The following is a 24360-nucleotide window of genomic DNA, read 5'->3' on the forward strand; positions in this document are numbered from 1 at the left end:
TGCGCACAATCTTTAATTGCATTAGACCAAAGCTGTTAAACGGCAGTTCGGGGCGGGGAGGGGGGGGGGGCACACAATGGTGTACGTGTTTCAGCAGTTTCAGCCAGTTCAGGCTTTAGAGACACTGTGGCCCTCTGGGACTTTGTGTCTGAATCGCTCTTATTGGAGACTGCTGTAACACTGAAATATAAACGTATGGTCTGTTGTCAGCTCTAGAGCGCTCAGGCCTTCCTGGTTTAAAATACATGGTGCCGGATGAGAAGATAAAATTCTTGATCCTAAAGAACTTATCCATCAAGATCAAGACACTGGAATATGTTCAGGTGACGGAAAGTGCAAATAAAATGGCTACCAGTTGTACCATGCACCTCCAAAATGCATAAAAACATTTTTAAAAAAAAAATGTTTTTAATGTTTCAGTAGGAAAATTCTGTGTGATGAACACATTCACTTTTTTTTCTTGCAAGTGATGAATACGAAATACAGCCTTATCTAAAGGCTTCACTGATTTCCTTGTGTATGTGTTACAGCTCTCCTCTATGGGGAAAGACGCACTAACAAAAATAACACATGAAAAATTCAAAAGAAGGAAAGCACAAAGCTTCAGCCTGCTGCAATGAAAGGAAGAGGCGGGTTTGTGCAAGGCGGGGGCTTAGAAGGCAGACATTTTAAAAAGCTGAGGAGGGGGGCTGGGCAGATCTGAGAACGGGCGGGGGGGGGCTGATGCACAGAGATCTCTCAAAGACAGCACAGGCCCCGACATGAGAGAGGGGCCGCAGGGGAGGGGACATCCTGCTTTTGTGTGTGCAGGGACTCGTTACACAAGTGTGGGAACAAAGGGAGCCGGTCGGGGCAAACCAAAACGAATGTGGGTTCGAGGGGGGAGATGCGTGTAACATAACTGATTCCTACCACCCCCCCCCGTCCCCCCCGTCCCCCCCGTCCCCTCGCCCCACCCCTCGCCCCCTAACGCTGCTGACTTACCTTGCTCAGGTACTCCCGCATGACCTGGATGAAGTAGGGCATGGAGAAGTCCATGATGTTGTGCCGCCAGGCCGTCTCCAGGACGACGTCGGGCCGCAGCAGGTCGTAGCAGGTGAACAGGCAGGCGGCGAAGCACTCCTTCTTCTCCTCCTGCAGGAACCACTGGAGCAGCTCCTCCGCCAGCTCCGTGTCCTTCGACTCCGACGCGTACTGCATTGCATCCTGGGAAGGCCGAGCAAGAGGTTGAACGGCCGCCTGAATCTCTGCCGTAGGGCAACGATGCTTTACCAGTGAAGTTTTTACAATCTTTTTTTGGTTCATCCCAAATAAGTTTGCGCACTGATAAGGAACTCTGTTCATTTGTACATTAATAATCAATGAACTGCATAGTCCCCGCTCCTACAACTTTTGTACAAAGGGGTTTTTTTCTGTTAAAGGCTGAAAGATACAGAATTTACTGCCAGATTATTTTAAACAGCTTTCAACCCTGGAGATTTTCTTAACAGATGTGTTATACGAGATGCATTCGATTCCATAGTCATCAATCTCGCATAACACATCTGTTGAAAGTTAAAAGACAGAGAATTTAGTGCCAGATCATTTTAAACAGCTTTGGAACCCAGATGTGTTATACGAGATACATTCGATTACATATTGATAACTATTACTCTGCATTGTTTTAAACATGCTTTTATCAATGCCCATCTGGGGAGGAAATGCTAGAAATCAGCCTTGGCCACACACACCATGTACAACACACTGGGTGCTTGTTTTTGACAGAATGCCAATGATTTACTGCAATTATTCCACAATAAACAAATGAATAAACAATAAATAAATGAAACCGAGGCGGTGCTTTGAGCCACTCAGAAGCTGAAGAAGAACGGGCAGAATGGAGGGCACCTTGTAGAGCTTGTCCTTCTTGCAGAGCTCCACGCTCTGCTTCCAGCGATTGTTGCCCTTGAAGAGGTAGGCGGCGATTCTCCTCAGCTCGATCAGCTCGTGCTTCTCCAGGCTCTGGGCCAGCGAGATGTTATCAAAGTTGTCGTAGGCGTCTATGGATGTGCGCAGGGCCTGGGGTTCGAGGGGGGTGGGGGGAGGAGGAGTCATTTTCACAGAGCTTCTAAAGCAGAACTCAAGGACATTTTTTACAAGCATCTGAGCTTGACCCCTCCACCACACTTTGTCAAGGACACAACCAAACTTTTAACCAGGCTTCTCGTGAAAGTTTCATGAAAAGTCATAGCAGAAAAACAAGTGCCTTCAAACTCTCTCAACCAAATTCAAATTTGGAGCATGCTTTATTTCTGGTCAAACACGGTCTCCAGAGCATATGGAGGGCTCCTTTTGGTCTCTAATGACACTGCTGCCTCTACCAGCTCACATTCACATCACACAATATTTAAGGACACAGTTCAAAGCTCAGACCTGATAATCTTCTTCTGCGATAAAGAGGTTGTTAAGTGCTTCATTGACGGACTTGTTGTTGTGGTTCTGTACGGACCTCAGGTAAGGTTTAACCAGTGCAAGTTGCTTGACCTGGCGAGAGGAAGTTCAAAAAAAATACTTTACTTAAAATACGCTTCAATAAGCAAGCTGATGTAACACACACACACCAGTACTTAATATTCATTAGGTCACACCAGTAGGGGGCAGTCTCACAGTTCGCTGTACAAAACGGGGCGTTGTGAGAGAAAGGTTACCTTGGTGAAGAAGTTGACCGCGCGGGTGTGGTCGAGCCGGGGGGACAAAACGACCAGCAGGTCGTTGAGAAGCAGCGGTTTGAACTCCAGATAAAACTGAACGGCTTTGTAATACAGCTCCACGTTGGCCACCTGAGAAACAGCAGACAGACAACAACACCACACGATATAAAACCTCTTACAAAGACCAGGCGCAGGCATGTCACGGCAAGACCGACACAAAGACGTTCGATAAAAGACGCGAGATAAGGAGCGATGTTCGCCCAGCCGCTGTCTGTGTGGAGTCTGGCGAGGGAGCGGTTACCTTGGTGATGATATCTTTGAACTGGCCCTCTTTCCAGGCGTCGGGCGGGTGGTTCATCATGGTGATGATGGCGTTGTCGTACTCCTCGTACTTGTCGTACAGGAAGACGAGCTCCGCCCAGAGGTGGGCCTGCTCCGCCGCCCTCAAGACCTGAGACGCGAACGACCAGAGCGATTAGCACACCCGCCATCAACATGGCCGCCATTAAATCAGGGCACCAACCGCAGATTTACAAATGATCTCCGTTCAACTCATAATGCATTTTTAATTTTACTTTTCCTTATCTGAGCACCCGCAGAAAAAGGGGATTTTGTTAATTACCCTCAGACTTAAGAAGAAATACAAAAGTTAATGAGTTTTGAGATGAGTAAAACTCTGAAGGGAGGTATCAGCAAGCTGGAGGGTCTCTGCGGCGACCCCCACGCTCCCTCCTCCTCCGTTACCCACCTTTGGAATGTTGACTCGGGACCAGAAGAGCTCCAGGTGCTCCCTCATCTTCTGCGGTTTGAATTTTGAGTACAGGATGGCCAGCTCTGTGAACATGCCCATGTGCGCCCGCTCCAGCCCCAGGGCCGCCTCCAGCATGGTGATCAGCTCCTCAAAGTAACCGCGATCCTGAAGGAGAGAAGACCAGTCGAGTCAGAGTGCATCTCACTCCTCCTCTTCCTCTTACCCGGACCACCCTTCCTCTTCCTCTTACCCGCTCCACCCTTCACGCTCTGCAGTCAGGGTTCATCTCCTCCTCTGTCAAAGCTATCAGTCACCACTCAGCTCACGTGATCTCTCTCTTTCTCTCCAAGCTTCAGTCAGAGTTCATCATACTTAAAACCTCTGTAGCCTTTGCAAACTGTGGTGTTAACCCTATTAAACTTTTATTTTGAAGTAGGAGCAAGCAGTTGGCAATTTTAAATGACTGCCGGGCCATGAAATTTTACAAAAACCAGCCAGTTTAGCCCCAGCATACAAACTACAGTATTCAAGTTCTTCAGATATTCCACTTAGTTATAAAAATTAAGACCAAGTAAAACCAGCAGAATAAAACCGTAAACTGTGCTTCATGATAGATAAATGGGTTGGGATTGGAAAAGGTCCGGATAAACATATTAATACACATAAACACACTGAAAGTACATCAACCCGGTATTCCTGAATCACACAAACCTCTATAGTTAACACGGACACACTAAACTTGAAAATTAAACTTTAAAATTGAATTTGATTCAGCGAGTGCAAAGCGAAACCTGCTGTTATTAATATGGCCAGCACTGGCTCAAACGGAAGTCACAGAGTCACACACACACACACACACACACACACACACACACACACACACACACACACACACACACACACACACACACACACACACACACACACACACACACACACACACACACGAGGGCAGAGCAGACTCAGTAGTGAGGTACTTGGGGCTCGGGCGACATGCCTGGTAGTAGTTGATGAGCTCCTCCAGCTCGTCGGCGTGGACGACGATGTGCAGGCCACACATCTGGGCCAGACGGAACTCCTTCCCGTCCACACAGGCGAAGCACACCTGCGAAAACACACACACAACCAGCGATGAGTGGGGAAAACACAGTATTTTCATACTACAGTTCCCACAACACCCTGCTTGGAGAGGCAAAACTGAAAAAGCCGGTAAAATCCAAGCACTTTCACAGTATAGGCTACGGCATGCTATTCCACAGGGAAAATGTACCTGCAGTAGCTGTGCATCATGTACTGTAAAAGTCAGTACTACGTTATGCTAGATTAGGCTAGGTTAATTATGGTGAATGCGCTCCATTGCTTGCAGGGAAGCAGCCTCTCTCTCATAGTGCTACACCATGCTAGATTAGGCTAGGTTCATTAAGGTGAATGCTCTGTAATGGAAGGAGCCTCTCTCTCACAGTACTACACTATGCTAGATTGAGCTAGGCTAATTATGGTGAATGCTCTCCATTGCTTGCAGGGAAGCAGTCTCTCTCTCACAGTACTACACTATGCTAGATTGAGCTAGGCTAATTATGGTGAATGCTCTCCATTGCTTGCAGGGAAGCAGTCTCTCTCTCACAGTACTACACTATGCTAGATTGAGCTAGGCTAATTATGGTGAATGCTCTCCATTGCTTGCAGGGAAGCAGTCTCTCTCTCACAGTACTACACTATGCTAGATTGAGCTAGGCTAATTATGGTGAATGCTCTCTAATGCTCGCAGGGAAGCAGCCTCTCTCTCTCACTCACCTCTTTCCAGGTCCTGGTGCTGTTGGCCTTGCGGGCTCCGTCCACAGCAGCCTGGTACTCCCCCAGGTGCACCAGCGTGGAGGCCAGCCTTCCGAAGTTGGACACGTTGTTGTACAGTAACTTAGCCGCGTCGTACATCTTCTCATCGTAGCAGCGGTCACCGACCTGAGGAGGACAAAGAGACAAAGCATCAGCCCTGAGTCTCAGCAGACAAAAAACAGCAGCACCAAAAACAGAACGCGAGAACAAAAGCCTAGCAGTGAAACCAGAGACGGGAATCAAAGAGGGCTACTTTGTGGTCGGCTCCAAGGCGTTTCAGCGTTGGGACGATGTGCCTACTTGTCGTGTGGCACGTTGTTGGGGGGCTTACCTGCTGGATGTGGGCGTTGTTGGGGGGGTGTGGGGCGGGGCTTACCTGCTGGATGTGGGCGTTGTTTGGGGGGGTGTGGGGCGGGGCTTACCTGCTGGATGTGGGCGTTGTTGGGCCCGTTGATGAACTCCTCCAGCTCGGCCAGGCGGTTGGTCTTGGCCAGGGCGAAGATCAGCTCCGTCTCCACGTACGACTCGCGGGCCTTCTTCCTCGCCATCTGGAGGAACTTCACCAGGTCCTCCCAGTTCCCTGCAGAGGAGAACGCTCAACACTGAACGACTCAACAAACTCATACCATTTCCTCAACACCAAGCTACACGGCATAACAAGCTAGTTTACTGACTCATTTTCACCATATTAGCTTTTACCATAATTGTGAGAGCTCCTCAGCCACTTAGTGGGTGTGCTGTATGCAATGTAAGTGTACCTGTAACATCTTTACTTTTCATGCCCACTTAGCTATTTATCTGTGACCATTTTTAAAAGTGGTTTTTAAGGATATGGAAGGCATCCCTCGCTGTACAGCTGCACTGTGTCATGCTGCATTCAGCTAAGCGTTTTACGTTGAGCATTTAATTTGACGGTTGTAAGTGGCCAACTGAATTTCCCCATGAGGGACAGTAAAGCGTAACCAACACACAAACAGATACTAGAGGTGCATTCTGGGGCCCGGCCTCACCGCTCTGGTCGGCGGCCTGCACCACCTCCATGTAGGCGGACGGGTCGTCGGCCTTGATGTAGGAGTCGATGGCCTCCTTCACCAGGCCCTTCTGCAGCTGGGCCTTGGCCAGCTGGCTCCACACGGCCGGCTCGTTGCAGCGCTCGGCGAACTCGTAGGCCCGGTCCAGGTTCCCGATGTGCTCGATCAGCACCTGCGGCATGATGGGAGAAAAGGGGGGGGTGTGAGAGGGAGGGCCAGGTGAAGGCGGGGAATGTTCCAGAAGCCGTGGCAGAGGGAGGGGACGGCATGATGGGAGAGAGGGGTGACAGGGTGGACACGGGGAAGGAGGAAAATGTTCTGGAAGCCATGGCAGAGGGAGGGTTACAACATGACGGGGGAGGAGGCTGAGAGGGAGGACCAGGGGAAGGCAGGGAATGTTCCGGAAGCCGCGGCAGACGAGGGGGGTTACGGTGTTTTGGTCTGACCTGCACCGCCGAAGTGTTGACGTCAAACTTCCTGAAGATGGCGAAGGCCTCCTCGAAGAGCTCGTTGCTGATGGCGATGTTGGCGATGTCGGGCGCGTCGTAGTTGTCCAGGCGGTTGATGTACTCCATCACGCGGGTGCGGTCGGCCTTGATGGCCGTGAGGATGAGGAGGTTCTGCAGGTTTCTACACAACAGGAGAAACGGGAGAAACACACGTTGGATAAAATACAGTAAAACACCACTAATCTACTGATGCAGAGGACACCAGTTTTTTCATGTAAGCAAACTGATACAAATGGTCAGCGCTCCTGCTTCGAACAACATTCTCGAACGTGTACCTGTGCTCACTGAAGACGGAGTTGTCCAGGACGATCTTCTCCAGCAGCTCGATGAGCTCGTTGGGCAGGTCGGCCGTCATGAAGGCCTTGACGGTGACGGACACCTCCTCGGGGTCCTGCGTCTCGGACAGGGCGGTCTGCACCACCTGCGAACGGCAGCGGCCTTGGAAATCAGACGCCAGGCGGGAGAAACGGGGCCAATGGCGCCTCAGAGGCGTGCGTGAGGAGCAGGCAGCAGGGCACCCACCTGGTCGATGAGGGACCTCCTGAAGGGGTTGCTCTCCAGGAGAACGCTGGCCCACAGCTCCGGGTCCTTGCGTCGAACCAGGTACCGGGACAGACTCTTGAACAGGGAGTTCTCATTGCAGACCTGCAGAGGATTTACAGCGAGATGTGATCAACCCTGAACCCTGCTCAAATTCATTCATATTTATCTTAGTTAGTAACGGCATTTTGAAGAGGAATTAAAAAATAAGGTTTTTCATAATGCATTACCTTACATTACAGGCATTTAGCAGACGCTCTTATCCAGAGCAATTTACACAACACTGTATCCAATTATACAGCGGGATATATACTGAAGCAATGCAGGTTAAGTACCTTGCTCAAGTGTCCTACCCGGGAATCGAACCTGTGACCGAACCTTGTTTTTTTTAAAAACAATTCATCCATTGCAATGAGGAGCTAACAGAACACAAACAGATCCAGGAGCACTGCGGAGCACAGGGCTGCTAGCAGCACCTACCCTATGCCCGCCTGGTCGCACACTGACCCTATGCCCGCCCGGTCGCACACTGACCCTATGCCCGCCCGGTCGCACACACTCACGTTGATGAGCTCCTGGTCGCACTGGCCGCGCTCGTAGGCCACGCAGGCCAGGTGCGGGTCCCTCTTCTCGCAGTACTTGCCCACCACGCGGCTGTCGTAGAAGGGGTTCTCCCGCAGGAAGCGCTCGGGGTTGTTGTTGCTGTCGATGTAGATCTTGGCCAGGGCGTTGTGGGTGGCCGGCTCCTCACAGCCCTCGTGGATGCGGGCCTCCAGCCAGGGCAGGAGCAGCTTCAGCCTGCGGAGAGGAACGCGTATAACCCATGAGTACACGCTCAGCAGAAACGGCCACTTCACACAAACACGATAAAGCAGGTAAAGAACCTCTGTCCACGGCAACAGGGCGATACACAAGGTTTTAAACCCACGGACCGTATATCCTGAGTCTTCAGCTCAAGCCACAACTGCACACTTCATAAATACATACTCTGGTGCATGCTAAATAGGTCCCAGGGACGCACTTTGGTTTTTGTCTGTGACCAGTTCTTTCTGGATTTTTCCCCACAGAATAGCAGTGCAACATACTAAAAGCTGACATACTCATTTATAAAACTGGGGGTAGAAATCCTGAGTGTGAGATCTTTTTTGTTGGATTTTGATATCAAAGAAAACTGAAATCTCTTTCCAGTTCAAAGCAGCTAGCTACATCGATTCACAGCAGCCCTTTAAAAATTCATTTAAAAAATATGTTTAGAAGACCGCGCTGCTGACGCCGTTCTGAGGTTGCCTACGTACCGGTTTCTCTTCTCCACCTCGGCCACCAGCTCGTCGGTGGAGAACTGGCCCCTGACCACCAGGATCAGGTTCTTAATGACGTCTTCAGAGCAGTCCACGTCCAGCAGCCCTCCAATCACCACAGGGAGACGGCTGGGGTTCACCTGCAATGCACACACACATACGCACACATGCACATGCAGGCATGCGCCCACGCACGCACACAACCAGCGACAGACAGACAGACAGAATTTTACAGACCCAGGCGCACACAGAAACAATGATTGAGGAACATCAACCTCAAGGCATACTTGAAGATATGGTAACAGGATATGAGATTCACATTTCTGCTGTCCTCATCCAGAAGCCTTAGTGCACTGCTGTAATGAAACTGAGGACATGGCCCACCTTCTGTACGTAGATCTCTATGTACTTCTGCAGGCTGTTGCGGTACAGGTAGAGGACCAGGTCGTGGACGAAGTCGAAGCGGTCACAAACGATGATCAGCGGCAGCTGGTCGGTCAGTTTGGCCTCCTGCACGAGCGAGAGGAAGGGAGAGAGAGTTTAGTGAGAGAGACACACGTCCCACACACTCTCAGGGAATCAAACCCAGCTTCTGAAACATTGTTCTGGACAATAGCTGGGACGTGGCGAGAATTTCAAAAGCCACAATTCAGTATATTCAAGTACATGGTAAACATTCAATACAATAGAATCTTCAGTAATCAGGCAATTGTGTTTTTTTCCCCCCACAAAATATAATATTTACACAGCTCAGCAGCCAATCAGAGCATAAGCTACAGTCCTTAACAAATCAAGCTGAACACAAGCATTAATGCTTACAAAGGGATGCGAGAGTAATCTTTCCCATTGGGATTGTTGCTTTCCCACTGAACACCTGCACTGCTTGCTCAAAGCAGAGGAGCACGAGTGCTGATCTGGCAGGGAACCAAAGCAAACACATCAGAGCGCCAAAGGCCTCAAAACCGAGGGCATCGACAGTCTACAAATATACATTCTGTGGACATATTATTTGGTACCAGCCACTTCAGGAACAAAAAGTACCCAAAAGCAAACCGGTACAAAGTGCATCAGACGCCAGACGGGATCGTTCGCTGCGTCTGGCTGTGACGGTCACGATGTCAGGAGTGTTTTTGCGGACCGTTCTCTGCTGCGGAGCCGGGCGGCGGCGGCGGCTGGTCCGCGTACCTTCAGGAAGTTCTTGACGCGCTCGGGGTCGTAGCAGTTGCTCTCCCTGCAGATCCGCTCCACCTCCTTGATCTGGCCGGTCTTGCAGGCCGCCTGGATGTACTTGAAGTGAACCTCGGGGTCCTGGCTGAAGTTCACGATGGAGCCCAGGAAGTAGAACAGACCTGCGACACAAAGCCACCCCAGCGGGGGATTAGTACCCATACTAGTACCCACGGGGATTAGTAACCATGGGGATTAGTACACATATTCGTACCCATGGGGATTAGTACCCATATTAGTACCCATGGTTATTCGTACCCATATCCGTACCCATGGGGATTAGTACCCGTTGGGTATTAGTACCCATGCGGGTTTAGTACCCATGGACCCGAGTGGCAAAACAAATCCACGTCAGTCATGAGGATGGTATGATGTCCGGAGGGGGTGCAGTTTCACTGGCCGGTGCTGCTGCACCAGTTCATCTGGCCCCAATTACAGCCTTTAATTAGCGTTCAGAATCAATGGCAGCCTGGAGGTTTCTGTAGGACATTATTGATCTCTTTGACTTTTGGCCTACTTCAGTGATGAAACTAAAGTGATTTCAAACTACCACTGTGGTGCTGTGGCCTGAAGAGAAGCGGAAAGCTCTACAGAATTTCTGTTAAAAGGATTGTGTGGACAGTTCAGTTTTTTTTTTAACTGGCAGCTAAACGGGGGCAAAATGGTCGCCGTACATCACTCAGAAGAGTGCTACACATTGGTGGAGACTGAAGTAAGTTTTCCCCATTCACTGTGAAGCTCTTTGAGATCTTGAAAAGTGCCATTTGAACACAACCCTTCACTTTGTGTGAGATATCTCCGACATTTCTCCCTCACCCTCGAAGCTCTTGAAGGACTCGAAGAGTTCGGTGAGGGACTGGGTGGACAGCTGCTCGTGGTACTTGGAGGCCACCTGGACGCAGATCTGCAGGTTCTGGCGGATGTTGGCGGACAGCATGGCCCTCAGGCACTCCAGGGAGTCCTCCACCGACAGCGAGCCGAAGAAGTTCACCAGCCACTGGGGACAGGGCAGAGCAGGGTTAGGGACCGTGGGGCTGGATCTCAAGCATTACTAGAGTGAGGGCCTGGGGCTCAAGCCTTACTACAGTGTGGGGCTGGATCTCAAGCCTATCTACAGTGAGGGGCTGGAGCTCAAGCCTTACTACAGTGTAGGGCTGGATCTCAAGCCTTACTACAGGGTGGGGTTGGATTTCAAGCCTTATTAAAGTGTGGGCCTACTGAATTGGTAGGAAACACTGGCTATGGAGATGGACATACAACCAGAAGGTTGCAGGTTCTAACCCAATGTGAAAGACAGCTGCAGTATACATCACGTATAAGCAATATTAGCCCGGCTGGTAATAAGCATGAAATTCAAGCACGTTTGAGCTGGTTTGCTGCCTGACTGATCGTGCATTGGTGAGTATTGGTATATGTGTTAGTGATGAGTGAGAGTACCTCTGGGTTGAGCAGGTGGGTGTGGACCACGGCACGTTTGATGTCATAAAGGTCGGTGTAGTGCTCCAGCGCACGCTGCAGAAGCCCCGCCTTCTCGCACAGCTGGGCGATGTGGGCGCGGTCGTAGTTTGTGAACATCTGGTTCCCCAAGATGGCGTCAGCAACCTTAACAGCGCAGAGAAAAAAACAAAAAAAAACAAACTCAGCAACACTCCCAGAGTGCATCTTTCAAGAAAAATACAGGACTACATTTTTTTTAAAAAGGCACTCCGTGTAATTTTAAGTTAACTCATTCTTCTGAATCTTACCAACATCCTTTGACACAGACATATCAAATTCAAGCCTGTGATAAAGAAAAATGATGTATGTATTGGAAAATGGGAGCTTGGCTGGATGCTTCCAGGACACACAAATTGTCGCTCCCTTCCAAAGCACTTCTTCCCGTAGCAGGTAGACAACCCTTCACAACATCAAACCCAGTAGGGCAGCCTGTACAGTACTGAGGGGAGATGGTGTGACCCCAGTACCTGAGGAGCACGCGTGACCCCAGTACCTGTGGAGCGTGACCCCAGTACCTGTGGAGCACGTGACCCCAGTACCTGTGGAGCACATGTGACCCCAGTACCTGTGGAGCGTGACCCCAGTACCTGTGGAGCGTGACCCCAGTACCTGTGGAGCACGTGACCCCAGTACCTGTGGAGCACATGTGACCCCAGTACCTGTGGAGCGTGACCCCAGTACCTGTGGAGCGTGACCCCAGTACCTGAGGAGCATGTGACCCCAGTACCTGAGGAGCACGTGTGACCCCAGTACCTGTGGAGCGTGCATGAGGTTCATCTCCAGCAGACGGGTCTGCAGGGGCCCCTCGGTCGGCCGGTTGTTCTTCAGGGCGTCCAGCAGGAAAGAGGTGCACTGCTGGATCAGGTTGTACTCCATGAAGATGTCCACAATCTGGACAGGGCAGAGAACTACAGTCAGAACCACTGCGAGAGAATCTCAGCTCATTACTGTGGGAGGTTAACATAATCATAGATTACAATCACCACTTAAATCCTAGCAGGTAGAGCGCAAGTATGGCTTATATTTGAAATAGCAGATTGTACTTTCGATCTGAAACAGAGGGAACTTGTTGTGTGTGTGTGTGTGTGTGTGTGTGTGTGCGTGTGTGTACACGTGTGTGCAGGTACACATGCGTGCACACATTTGTGAAGTGAACTTTCTAAACATTACTGTAGTAGACTCATCAGATTGGGCTTCCGTACTATTAATGTCTTTATAAAAAATCTCTACTGAGGATGAATTTCAGAAGAGACGTGTGCTTGAGGGATAACAGCATTCATGTACCACACATTATATGATAAGCATATGATTATACACCCATCATCATATAATCTCAGTACAGATTAAACACTAATTCTCCAGCTCAGCCGATGACATCCAGCCCCCAGGGACACACTTTGTTTCAGTCAATCAAGGGGAACTGACAAACATCCATAATACCAGCTGGCCTGTTTCCAGATGCATTGTTTGCACTTCATCTGTAAACTGGCAGACTCAGTAACCAGCAGATGTCGAGCATTTAGTGCTGGAGGCGACAGACTCTCTTCCATCGCTCACATCAACCCAACAAACAAAACCGCTTCATAAATGGGACAAACTAAGGTCATGTTGCTTTAATTACCACAGAACCGAGAGCATTCGATCGGCGGGCCTTAGAATAAACATGCTAACACAGATACGCACAACAACACAGTCCCACAGGCCAGTTCAGTGCAGGCGAAGGATTCATATTAGATATCTATAAACAAGTCATTACACCAGGGGACCGCGTTTGCAGCTGGAATGAAAGCAAACACAGAGCTCATCCACAGGGGCCGGCTTTGGGCAGCCTGGACACAAATGGGCTCAGCTGTGTAATTCTCTATAGCTATGGGGCTCAGGTCTTTGTGAACAGCAGGACTGATCTAGAGCTTCTGCAGCTACGCGGCTCAGCCTGCAGGGGGCGATCTGAGGCCGTAGTCTCTCTCTCTCTCTCTCTCACCTGTGTGATGTCAGCCAGGGGCTCCTCGTCCTGCACCAGCATCTGGGCGAACTGCAGGCCCTGCTCTGGGCTGATGCGCATCACGTTCCTGAGCAGGAAGGTCCAGTCGGGCGTGTATCCCACCTGCAGCACAGGGCCCAGAAAACTCCCGTTAATCACTCTCTGGTATCCCACAATGCAGCGCGCACGTCCCAGGTCTGAGCCATTTGCACTGACTGATGAAGTGCAGCACTAATGAGGATCACTGCCTGTTGCTAATGACAGTGCCCCTGCTTCAGTGGCATTATGTAAAGTAAAAACTAACCATTTTGCTTCAGATACAAGCCACACTGAATGTTAAAATGAATAGGTTTTCTTTATAAATATGAATTTAAACTGTCGCACCTTTTTGGCATACAGTACGATCTTCTGGAACTGTCCGGTCTCGGCGAAGCACTGGATGACCTTGTTGGGGACGTTTGCCCTCAGGTAGACGCTGAGGGCCAGTGTGGGGTCCACAGACTTCACCAGGTCCCCCAGCTCCTCCGAGCACTCCAGCTGCAGGAGAACAGAAACACCCCATGTGTTACCCCAAAAACTACCACATCCATTTAATGTATAAAGAGTGACTGGCGAGTCTGTGCATGCGCGGGTACTTGTGTGAAGGTGTGTGTGTGCGCGCCTGAGTGAGTGTCCATGCTTGTGAGTGCGTGGTTATGGATGTGTGTGTGTGTGTGTGGTTGTGCGCGTACGTGCGTGGTTAATGCGTATGTATGGTTATGTGCGTGTGCACATACCTGTATGCATGTATGTATGCACCCCACCCCACCACACCTCCCCGCTCTCGTACCTTGTCCTCCTTCAGCCACTTCTCCAGCAGCTGCTTGCGGCCTTGCTGCAGGACGGGCCTGCACAGCTCCAGGGACTCGAACTTGTTGAGCTGGCCCTGGTCCAGCAGGATGCCGAAGTACTGGAGCAGGGGGGAGGTCTGTCCGGGCTGGGCCGGGACGCTCTGGAACCGGCGGATGGTGTCCGGGGTGCGCAGGATCCCCTGGGAGAGACCGCCAACAGCGTTGTTACCGCCACCGCCGCGACGGCTAACGGGCTACCCCGCGAGGCCTGCCCCACCCCGCCCAGCCCCGGACCCGCCCTGGACCCGCCCTGGACCCGGACCCACCCCGGACCCACCTGGGCCCCACCCTTCCAAGCCCCGGACCCGCCCTGGACCCACCCCGGACCCAACCCGGCCCCGCCACGGACCCACCCGGGCCCCGCCCAGGCCCCGCCCCCGGCCGTACCTTCGGCGCGTTGGCGGCCACTTTGGCGGCCTCGGAGTAGTTCCCGCTGGCGAAGAGGTTGTTGAACTTGCGGGCGAAGAGCTCCTCGGCGCCCGCCAGGTTGTTGCGGACGGCCATGCGCAGCGCCAGGTCCGGGTTCTGCAGCACGCTGGTGATGTACTGGATGATGTTCTCCTCCTCCACGCACACAGAGAGCACCTGCACACGAGGACAAAGACAGACAGTCAGAGACAGTCAGAGACAGACAGAGACAGACAGAGACAGACAGAGACAGACAGAGACAGACAGAGACAGACAGAGACAGACAGAGACAGACAGAGACAGTCAGAGACAGATTGGGGTTGAGCAAGGAGATTTATAATGGGAGACCCACAGCACAGTCTTCACAGAAAGACATACTGAACAGGACATAGAAGACCGCCTACTTTAGTGTTATGGATAATAGGATGCAAAGACAAAGAAACAAATACAGTATAAAGGACTAAAAAAAGGAGAAAGCTATAATAAAGGAATAAAAAAGGAGAAAGCTATGAACTGTCCTTGTCAGCAATGCTGAAGGACATCAGAGTGATGCTCCTGGCTGTAAGTGTGAATGAGAGAACCTCCAGCAGCTCTGACCAATCAGAGCCCAGCAGCTCTGACCAATCAGAGCCCTGAACTACAATCACAGCCAGCTGATAAGGAGCTGCGGGGACAGGGCACAAGAACTAAGAGACACGGCACACAGACTGCCTGCATCTCTGACCGACCACTGAGAGGCACAGGCCTTCGCACATGCTCAGAACCCAAGCTCTTCCTCTCTGAGGAGCCCAGATAAATTACCCCACTTCCACAAACCGTTCCTGACAAGATTAAGATGCTTACGGAAGGAAAATCACTCCTCGGGATTAACCAGGTTGAGGGTGCAAGGAGCGTTCAGCTGAATCAACTGGGAAAAGGGGAAAAACCGTGAGGGATCTTCAGTTTAAGACCGTACCCAAAATTCTAGAAAATTCTGAAAGCCAGACACACCAGCAGCAATGCTAACATGATGTCGCTAACGAAGGCTATTGCGCAGAGGCTGGATGACACGTGAGATGTTGAGGCTTTTAGGCCTGAATCGTGAGCAGGGACGCGGGCCATGTCAGAGCTGCCCGTGGAGCGTATGAAGACGCCTCAGCACCAGGTGAAGAGCCCGCCCGCAGGGCTGAGAAGATCAGGGCACCAGCCGGAGCCTCCCGCCCCGAACCACAGGCGCCACACACCACCGCTGCGGCTATTTTAAGGGATGCCTCACTCTGAAGGTCATCCCACGATAGGCCCGCGTGCCAAATTCACACAGAGGGACCAGAGTGCAGCGGATTCTGTCCCAAAAAAAAAAAAGCAGGGGCGGGACTGGAGGATTCAGCTCCTCATGGAGTGCCTGCTTCAAAGAACACATCATCACATGGAAGTAATGCGTGTACAACAAGCGCGTGTGTGTGTGTTCACAGGGATTCGTGAAAATGACAGGAATCATATTCTCTGAATGTATCCTGCCCAAATTCATTAGACTGAGGCAGAAGCAGACAGCTGAAATCCCCACGGGCAGCGGGTATTTAATCACGACAACGAAGGAAGTATTTTTAGCAGCGGCCTCTGCTAGGCCGATTTCAGGGTTCCCATCAGGCAAAGCAAATGCTGAAAGGCAGCGTGTGCATTTAATCCAGAGGCCTATCTAATGCTCCTGAAAGGGAGGCAGAATCAGCACCTCCTGCAGAATCAGGACCTCCTGCAGGCCCAGGGAGGTGGATCAGGAGGAGACAGAATCAGGGCATCCTCCTGGAGGCCCAGGGAGGTGGATCAGGAGGACAGAACCACAACCTCCTGATGGCCCAAGGAGGAGACAGAATCAGGACCTCCTGCAGTCCCAAGGAGGAGGATCAGGAGGAGACACCAGGGCCCCGGCTTTCCGGCTCCGGCCGCCTATCAGCTTTCTGCTCCTCTGAAAATTTAATGGAGGTCGAGGCTCTGTCGGAAAATCCTTCCATTACCCGAGAGCTTCCAGTAACTCTCCAGCATGGGCCGCAGTACAGGAGGCCTCTCTTTTTTAACACAGAGAAGTCTCCGGCCCAGGAACTATTTATACCCCCCCTCTCTCATTTAGGATTCTGAGCGTGCAGGCGATAAACAGGAGCACTCTCCAAGCTCTCACATCCACCTGCTCTCAAAGCCCTTCGTTATTTTTCATTTTGAACTCTTCTCAGGGAACAGAGCAGGTACGCACTATATAAACAGGCAGTACTGAAATGCGTATCATTCATTGTTTCATGGTCGGTTCCGCAACTGAAAACGTTTGGTTCAGTTCTTCTGATACGACAGCAGTACATGAGCTGAGAATCAGACCTGCAACAATACTCTGGTAACAGGACCAGCCTAACCACCGAGCTGCATCTTAATTACAAATGGATACCTCCTTATTTTAAGGTCCCTATGCTTCATGTAGCACACTGATGTTAACTGGCCAATGAGAGAATTTTGGCAGTGTAAAAAAAACAAAAGAAAATGTCTAAGACTGGACCATCCTTTCAAATTCAAAACACAGCCAACCATCACCGTAAGAAGACGGCCATGGCCACATTCAAAGAGCTTAGCGTTACAGCAAAGACTACTAAGGATCTTCCTCTACTGAACACCCAACAGAAAGGACACAGGTCAGCAAGACACACCTGCATCTAACCACCACACGGGCTGAAAGATATGGGCGAGCTCAAAGGGAAACCCAGGCCATCTCATCCCTGTAAAATCTCTGCAACACAACTAGACCAGACAAGGACAGCACCAGCGCTACATCTGCAGCAGACAGCGAGCGCTTCTTTAAACAGAGAGCAGGGTCATCTCTGAGACGCTCGTGAACACGAGTCGGCTGTCATGTTTTCAGCGTAACAAGGAGCTCACTTCACAGAGAGGAGCGCTAAGCGCAGCACCTGCTCGTGGCTGCCGGCCCGGAACACAAGCCTGCATCAGCAGAACAGGGCAACACTAAATCCACAGGGCCCGCAGCTGAGACAGCCACAGGAGGGGCAGAGGGTCCCACACCAGACCACAGCACCAGCAGCAGCAGATCCGAGGAGACCTTCCGTCTCCAGAGGCAGCGGACACCCCGTACCTGCCCCTTCCTGTTGACCCCGATGATGCCGGCGGTGGCCTCGTGGGGGGCCGTCACGAAGATGGTCTCCCCGCTGATGCGGTTCATGTAGATGCAGGTGCCCGTCTCCAGGTCGTACAGGTGGATGTAGCCGTACTTGGTGATGAGGAACACCACGTCCTGCTTGGAGCTGATCTGCGATGGGAGGGAAAAGCAAAGGAGCAGCTTTTGTGAACGGCATCGAATATTTTTTACAGGCATTTGGCAGACGCCCTTATCCAGAGCAACTTTTTCATAGCATCCATTTGTACAGCTGGATATATACTGAAGCAATATTATTCCTGTTTGCTTGGGGGAGGGGGGCAGGGGGAAGCATGCATCCTGTCAAAAACTGAAACAAACAAATAATAAAAAATAAACTAATGAAACTGACCCTTCAGTATCCAAAGGAACCTGTAAGAGAAGTGAACAGCGTAATAACAGATAAAGTTCATAATGCACTTTTGGCCTGAGCGCCTGAGGGACTCGTTCACCTGCATGGCGACGGGGAAGTCATTCTGGGCCTCCGGAGGGAAGAACACATCCACGGCTTTCTTTGGAAACGGCTGGTTCCCTGTGGGCGGCGTCCCCACTTCGATAATGTGCAACTGGAAGGTAAACGATCCCACATTGGTGTTAAAAATGTCACACCTGTCGTCCTGTCTCCTCTGTTTATTACATGAATTATGTTTCCACACACGATTTTGTTTAAAGGGACAGCAACTTCTTTCAGTTTAATCTCTCCCATTCTCAAAGTGAAGGATTCCCATAAATGCCGCCCCCGCCCCCCCCAAGTCCTACCTTTCCCCCGGCTTGACCTCGGACAGCGAAGCAGAAGAGGGTGGACTCCTCGGCATTCCCCTCCATTTTAAACTGGGCGAAGCTGGCTGCGTGGCCCTCGATTGGCTGGGACACCTTCCTGTCCACCGAGTACAGCTGCATCGCCCCAACCACGCGGTTTTGCTACAACAACATCAGATGCATGTTTATGAAACGCACAAGCACAAAAAAGTGATCATAAATACATCCCTCCACAGGAAAATAAGAATGTATGCGTTCCAACGGTATTAGAAAGATTTCACCCCGAGGGTTTCCAAAGTACCTGAGCAGAAATTCCAATGAGGAGTAGCCACTTCTGCTTGGCGTCAGTGCGGTAGTTTATGATTTGACAGCCTGCTAGGCTGGAATGCCGGTCAAAGACTTTGATTGGCTGAGAGTCTCCCTCCATGCTCCAATGGTAGACGGCGTTGTCCGTTACAAGTGCTACTGTGTTGAGGGAGATCCACTTCCAGAAGGTGACATCGTCGGTCATGGTGTGGGCCTTCATCTTGCTCTTCATCTCGATGTTAAAAATCTGAAGGGTTTTTGCGGCTGAAATTAACATGCAAAAACCGATTAGATTCAGCAGGGGTGGCATCACAACAATAACAAGTTAACTTCAGAAGCAGAAGATTAAATCACATACATACAAACACACAGAAAACTCAAGATAGGGAACATACCAAATACCACGTAACAGGAATATTAGTAGCCATGGCCTGGTGTCTGTTAGGTACGACACTAACTGAACAGAGTGTGTAGTACACAAGATTGGAAAGCAAGTAGAATGCACACCAAATATTTACAAACAAACACGAATCCCAAAAAATAAAAGTAAAAATTTGCATTCATATAAATGAAAATGAGTGGGGAAGCAACAGATATGAAGATCACAATTCAGGAAAGATGTGACGAGAACTCCAACATTTAAACCTCAGAACGCCCAAACAAAATCGAAATTAAGGTTTGAAAAAACCCTAAAGATGTTTACGATTGGATAGCAATGTGTCCTGGAGTGGACACATTGGTCTTCAGGTTTGAAGACCAGATTTAACCTACCTTCTTCAAAAAACAGACTGAAAAAATATAGCCAAAAGTAGAAAGGTTAGCACTGTATATTTTGCGCCTGAGTGAAAACCTGTTCAGGACACAAGAGGACAAAGTGGATACCACAGTACAGATTCCACTTTGTGGTTGACTCAGTGCCCTGAATAGATCAGGCACTTAGATTTCCTATTCAAAACCTATGCAAATCACAAGGAATCGGCACTGCTGGAGTTACTGTACATGCAGACTGAAGTCCTTACCAGGCCTTCACAAAACTGTGAAAAATGCAAAAAAAAAAAAAAAAAACTTCCATTTCACAAATCAGTGCCACCCAAACCAATGAGAACATCCCTCCCCCATGACACCCCCGCCTCCCACCCAAAAAAAAGGCACCCTGGTTTCTTTGTTTGTTGTTCATCAAGTGAAAGACAAACAAAATCTATGTTGGAGAAATCCTCATATGAACAGTGTTATACGGACAACAAAACTATCTACATGTATGTTGTATATGATGACAATGTGAACACTCAGTTACTCCAGCAAGCTACTTGGAGCAGCTGCATTTCAAAAAATTTGAAATAGGTGAAACATGACAAGGAAACCAGACAGCCTTTATATACAAAATACATCTAGAAAGCATCTGTAAAAGCAGTCATGCACAGAAATGTCAAGAAAATCAACCGACAGCATAAACATCTTTTTTTTTTTTTTAAATGCCACCACATCGCACGCTTCATGATTTTTGATTAAAAACCCTGGAAAGACCCCCTGGTTCTTGTGATTCACAGTTACACTTGAATTTGCCGAGCCACTAAAAATTTAATGATGCGACGAATGCTACTGTACTGGTCTCAAGCAAAAGGACACGTTTCTCTCATCAGCTGGGGAATCTGGCTCCGCAAACCAGCCCACAGCCGGCCCTCGAAGGCCGGGTGAAGTGCCCTCTGCTGCATTTCCACATTCAGCAGCCATTTTGGGGGGATAGACCGTATACTTCACCTACTTCCTGTGATATAATCTAAAGGCAACAACCAGAACCTAAGCCTATGCATTCTTGTTCCTTCACTTAGAAAATGAAAAAAGAGCCCACCAGCGGTTTAAAAGTGAGCTAATTTAGTACAGGACGAGTCAACAAAAACAGGACTTGCAGAGTAAGGTTCCATGATTATGTTTAATTACTAAAACATTGACTCTAAAAGGGTCCATATTTCCATATATATTTCCATATTAAAAGCATTTAATATTTTGAAGAAAGGCTCAAGTCTGTACAGGATATCTCTAATCTCCCTTTTCATTTCAAAAAGGCCAGAATTTCCATCTCATAAACTCCCCCATGATTTAAAGAAACACTCTATAGAAATAAAACACAATGAGGGTTAATTAAGTAACAACTTCAAATATAGGTATTACTGGAGATTTTTGTATGGTTAAAAAGGTTGTTTCAGTTTAGATTTGAAATTATGATCACAAACTTCAGGGCGGGATGATGAACATAAACATTCCGTAACATTTGTCGCATCAGGGCATATTAAAATTTAAATTCAGAAGGTCAGAACTGATTTCATGAAGTAATTGTATGTGCACAAATCTCATCTGATGGTTTATGAAGACTCATTGAAATCCTTCACATCACGGGGAGTGGATAAGGGGCGGGGCCACACTGGAGTGTGAATGCAGATCACAGAAAAAGGACACGACACAGACCACTTTCACAGGGATGACAACTACCCAGAACACACTGGGCTGCTTTCATATGACGCAAGCCTTCTGTACCAGCACATCGTTAGAGCCAAGCTGTGTGTGACTCCAATAAACCCCCCCCCCCCGCCCCACAGCAGTACTGACAACTTTGGTATGGGTAAAGAAGCTTTCAAGCTATTTATAATCAATCTAATTTTTAACCAATCGCCAGAAACACATCCATCAAGAGCGGGATTTTTAGTGCTTTCAGTTTCACAATGGGTGCTTTTCTTTATTTCTCCAAGCCGCCAACACCACTGACTAATTCTGTACGTAATGGTACAATGTGGCTGTCCCTACTTCTGTCCACCTTGTAACAGAATCCCTCCATATAGGATGCTCCCCCATGCTCAACCAAACCCATCCACACCCATTCAAAATCATTAGGAACAGACAGTGTCACACTAAATTTGTAAATTTAAAATAGAAATGGCACCAGGCTCCTGGGCATAAGGATTCATCTGCATGTTTACAGTATGACACTCTAATTCAGTTCAACCCCAGTGGTTGGCTACTGTATATGATGGAGTATTCATTTACAGTCAGCTGTAGAATTAGTGGGTGTAAATGAGAGGCTGGTCTGATGGCAGGCCAAAAGGCAATCAACACATTTTTGTGAATAAATAATTAAATGTACTCTCACTTCCTTAGAGAGACCAATCTCAACCTCTTAATTAACATTCAAGCTATAGTCTGTGAAAGCTGAATCCTGTCAAGTTGCCCAAACTAGGTTCACTTCATTGGTGAATACTTACACTATAATAACTTTGATTAAATAAAAACAACTGCTTGACACCAAAAACATAAAACTGCAGGGCTACTTCAGACTCATGCCATTAACAGTGAGAGAGATTGCACTGTATGTTGCTGACAGCTAATGTTGACAGTCTACAGTCAAACCACAGCACCATCCAGAGAAACCAGCAAAGGGCTCCACAACCAGTCCCCAATCTGCTACACTGCCACTTTCCTGTATTCAAACTCGAGCTCCTTTTGTGTTACACATAAAAAAGCATGAATGTTAGAAATGAGAGTATTTAGAACAGGATTATTACTTCCACAATTTCATGATACATAAATTTTAACTCACCGTCTGCATACACATAAGAAAGCGGTAAAGAAAACGAACAGAACAAAAACAAAGAAACAAAAACAGACAAAGCAATTATGACAGCAGGACAATAACTTCAATTATGCTTTCCTACTGGCATTTTAATGCATGGTTCCAAGACAAACATACTGGGCAATTAAAAACTACAACACAAAGTAGAAATAGCTGTACATGTGCACATGGGTGACACTACAGAGACAAGAAGAGAACTCCTTTAGCCTCTTTAAAACTAAATCACTTTTAAACAAACTGGAAGATGCTTATAAGAATAATACACTATACTCAACTAAATACAATCAAAATTTCCCCTAGCAGTTTACTAAAATGGCCCAGGTTACTAATCTTGTTGTTAACAAAGACACAGTTAAGCAAAATGAATCATATAAATAGTCATGCAGCTAAGAACAGGGTTAAATTATGAGTACAGTAATGGGCCTGGGATCCTTCAGTACGCAGGGTAGGACGCGGTCCTACCTTTCAGTGCGATGACCTTGCTGGCGGGGTTCATGATGGCGCTGTCGGCGCTGATTGGCCGGCGGATGGGCGTGTTGGGGTCGTTCATGTCGATGATCACCACCTGCGCCTGCTCCCCCACCTTCTCGCGGATGCAGATGAACTTGTCCGACTCCATGGTCAGGGTGCTGAAGCCGATGTTGGCCGGGTTAATGCCCAGGTTCTGGAGCTGAGGACAAAAAGGGGATGGGACGGGACGGTCGGGAACAAGGTTTATCTTGAAAACAGCGTGCATCAGTCCCCAATACCCTGTCAAGTAGGCAATCTGAGGGCATTTTTTTATTATTTACAGGCTTTCTGTAAGGCACCTATAATAATGAGGTTCATTCACGGGCACAGATGGGATTCTCACTGCTGCCAGTGAGGTAGAGGTCAACACGAGATGGGGGGGATGCCGCTTCTTAATCTATCAGTGTTTATAATGGCAGACAGTGCTGACAGAGTCCATGACCTGTTTCGGCTGAGGTGACTGGGTCTGATAGACAGAGCAGAACAGTGCAGAATTGAGCAGGCACTGACAGACCAGAGGAAAGGGATAAGAGGTCTGCTAACAGCACAGGACCAACGAGGACAGTTAACAGTCTGGTTTTAGCAGCAATGCAGTGGGAAAAACAAAACTAAATCTCCACTAATCTGTAGCAGAGATGCCTTCATTATTCCTCTTTGGTATGCTCAGAGAAAGGCATCTGAATAAGCAATGTGAAATTCATTTCCAAAAAGTATCAGATTGTGGCTGTTTATCACGATGCGCACTGAGGCACTCTTGCTAATAACAACTGTTATAATTCATTACATTTGTAGAGCCTTCCATAATTTCAATGCCTCTTGCAGTAAAGGTGGAAAGCTCAGGTCATCCACTGGGGTGATACACGGCAGCCATTTTGCAATAGAATGCTCACCACACATCACAGGTTAAATAAACGTCCATTAAAATAAAGAAATAAACTTGGATCAGATATCCACATTAATCCACAGAGAAAACCTGCATAGGTAATCACGATATAAATGCGATACTGACTTTATATATCTTTTTAGAGTACTTGTAAAAGTAATACCAGCAGTTTAACTTCTATTTTGTGAAAGTGCTGGATAGCACAAAATCTACAGGCATAAAAAATTATTTTGAATGGCTGTTGTGACAATTAAGCATCACCATAACAATCTGCTTCACTGGCTTGTGGGAACCCTTATCTTCTGCTGTCACTGACCAAGGTAGAATCAGGTAGTTTCACTACTGTATACACACCAGTCAAGTATGCAAATATTACTGACGCAGTTGCCGTAAGCCAAATGCAAATAAACGTTAGGTTCAACTGCGTGATTTAAACAGCACTGGGTACTTCCAAAGCCC

At 48.7% G+C, this 24360-nt stretch overlaps 1 protein-coding gene across 4 annotated transcripts in view; it reads right to left on the reverse strand.

Moving 5' to 3' along the window:
* The window catches only part of LOC135235526 (clathrin heavy chain 1-like), a 35876-nt gene that overhangs the window by 7097 nt on the left and 4419 nt on the right, over positions 1 to 24360 (reverse strand). For 2 of the 4 annotated variants that reach the window (XM_064301069.1, XM_064301071.1), the window contains exons 2-30: positions 22958 to 23178; positions 18882 to 19140; positions 18581 to 18742; positions 18274 to 18387; positions 17762 to 17935; positions 14635 to 14832; positions 14187 to 14387; positions 13742 to 13894; positions 13358 to 13480; positions 12130 to 12267; positions 11317 to 11481; positions 10696 to 10876; positions 9838 to 10001; positions 9037 to 9162; positions 8650 to 8792; positions 7918 to 8152; positions 7337 to 7459; positions 7090 to 7235; positions 6752 to 6935; positions 6285 to 6477; positions 5697 to 5854; positions 5236 to 5400; positions 4439 to 4546; positions 3439 to 3606; positions 2992 to 3141; positions 2688 to 2819; positions 2413 to 2523; positions 1888 to 2058; positions 985 to 1206 (exon numbers count right to left, since the gene is read on the reverse strand). In XM_064301069.1, coding sequence (XP_064157139.1) covers positions 985 to 1206; positions 1888 to 2058; positions 2413 to 2523; positions 2688 to 2819; positions 2992 to 3141; positions 3439 to 3606; positions 4439 to 4546; positions 5236 to 5400; positions 5697 to 5854; positions 6285 to 6477; positions 6752 to 6935; positions 7090 to 7235; positions 7337 to 7459; positions 7918 to 8152; positions 8650 to 8792; positions 9037 to 9162; positions 9838 to 10001; positions 10696 to 10876; positions 11317 to 11481; positions 12130 to 12267; positions 13358 to 13480; positions 13742 to 13894; positions 14187 to 14387; positions 14635 to 14832; positions 17762 to 17935; positions 18274 to 18387; positions 18581 to 18742; positions 18882 to 19140; positions 22958 to 23178 — 4788 coding nt within the window. Of the gene's footprint in view, positions 1 to 984; positions 1207 to 1887; positions 2059 to 2412; positions 2524 to 2687; positions 2820 to 2991; positions 3142 to 3438; positions 3607 to 4438; positions 4547 to 5235; positions 5401 to 5696; positions 5855 to 6284; positions 6478 to 6751; positions 6936 to 7089; positions 7236 to 7336; positions 7460 to 7917; positions 8153 to 8649; positions 8793 to 9036; positions 9163 to 9837; positions 10002 to 10695; positions 10877 to 11316; positions 11482 to 12129; positions 12268 to 13357; positions 13481 to 13741; positions 13895 to 14186; positions 14388 to 14634; positions 14833 to 17761; positions 17936 to 18273; positions 18388 to 18580; positions 18743 to 18881; positions 19151 to 22957; positions 23179 to 24360 lie in introns of all 4 variants that reach the window. The other 2 variants (XM_064301070.1, XM_064301072.1) reach the window with 1 other exon arrangement.

Source organism: Anguilla rostrata, chromosome 12 (genome assembly GCF_018555375.3).
Source record: "Anguilla rostrata isolate EN2019 chromosome 12, ASM1855537v3, whole genome shotgun sequence".
In the NCBI taxonomy this organism is placed as follows: Eukaryota; Metazoa; Chordata; class Actinopteri; order Anguilliformes; family Anguillidae; genus Anguilla; species Anguilla rostrata.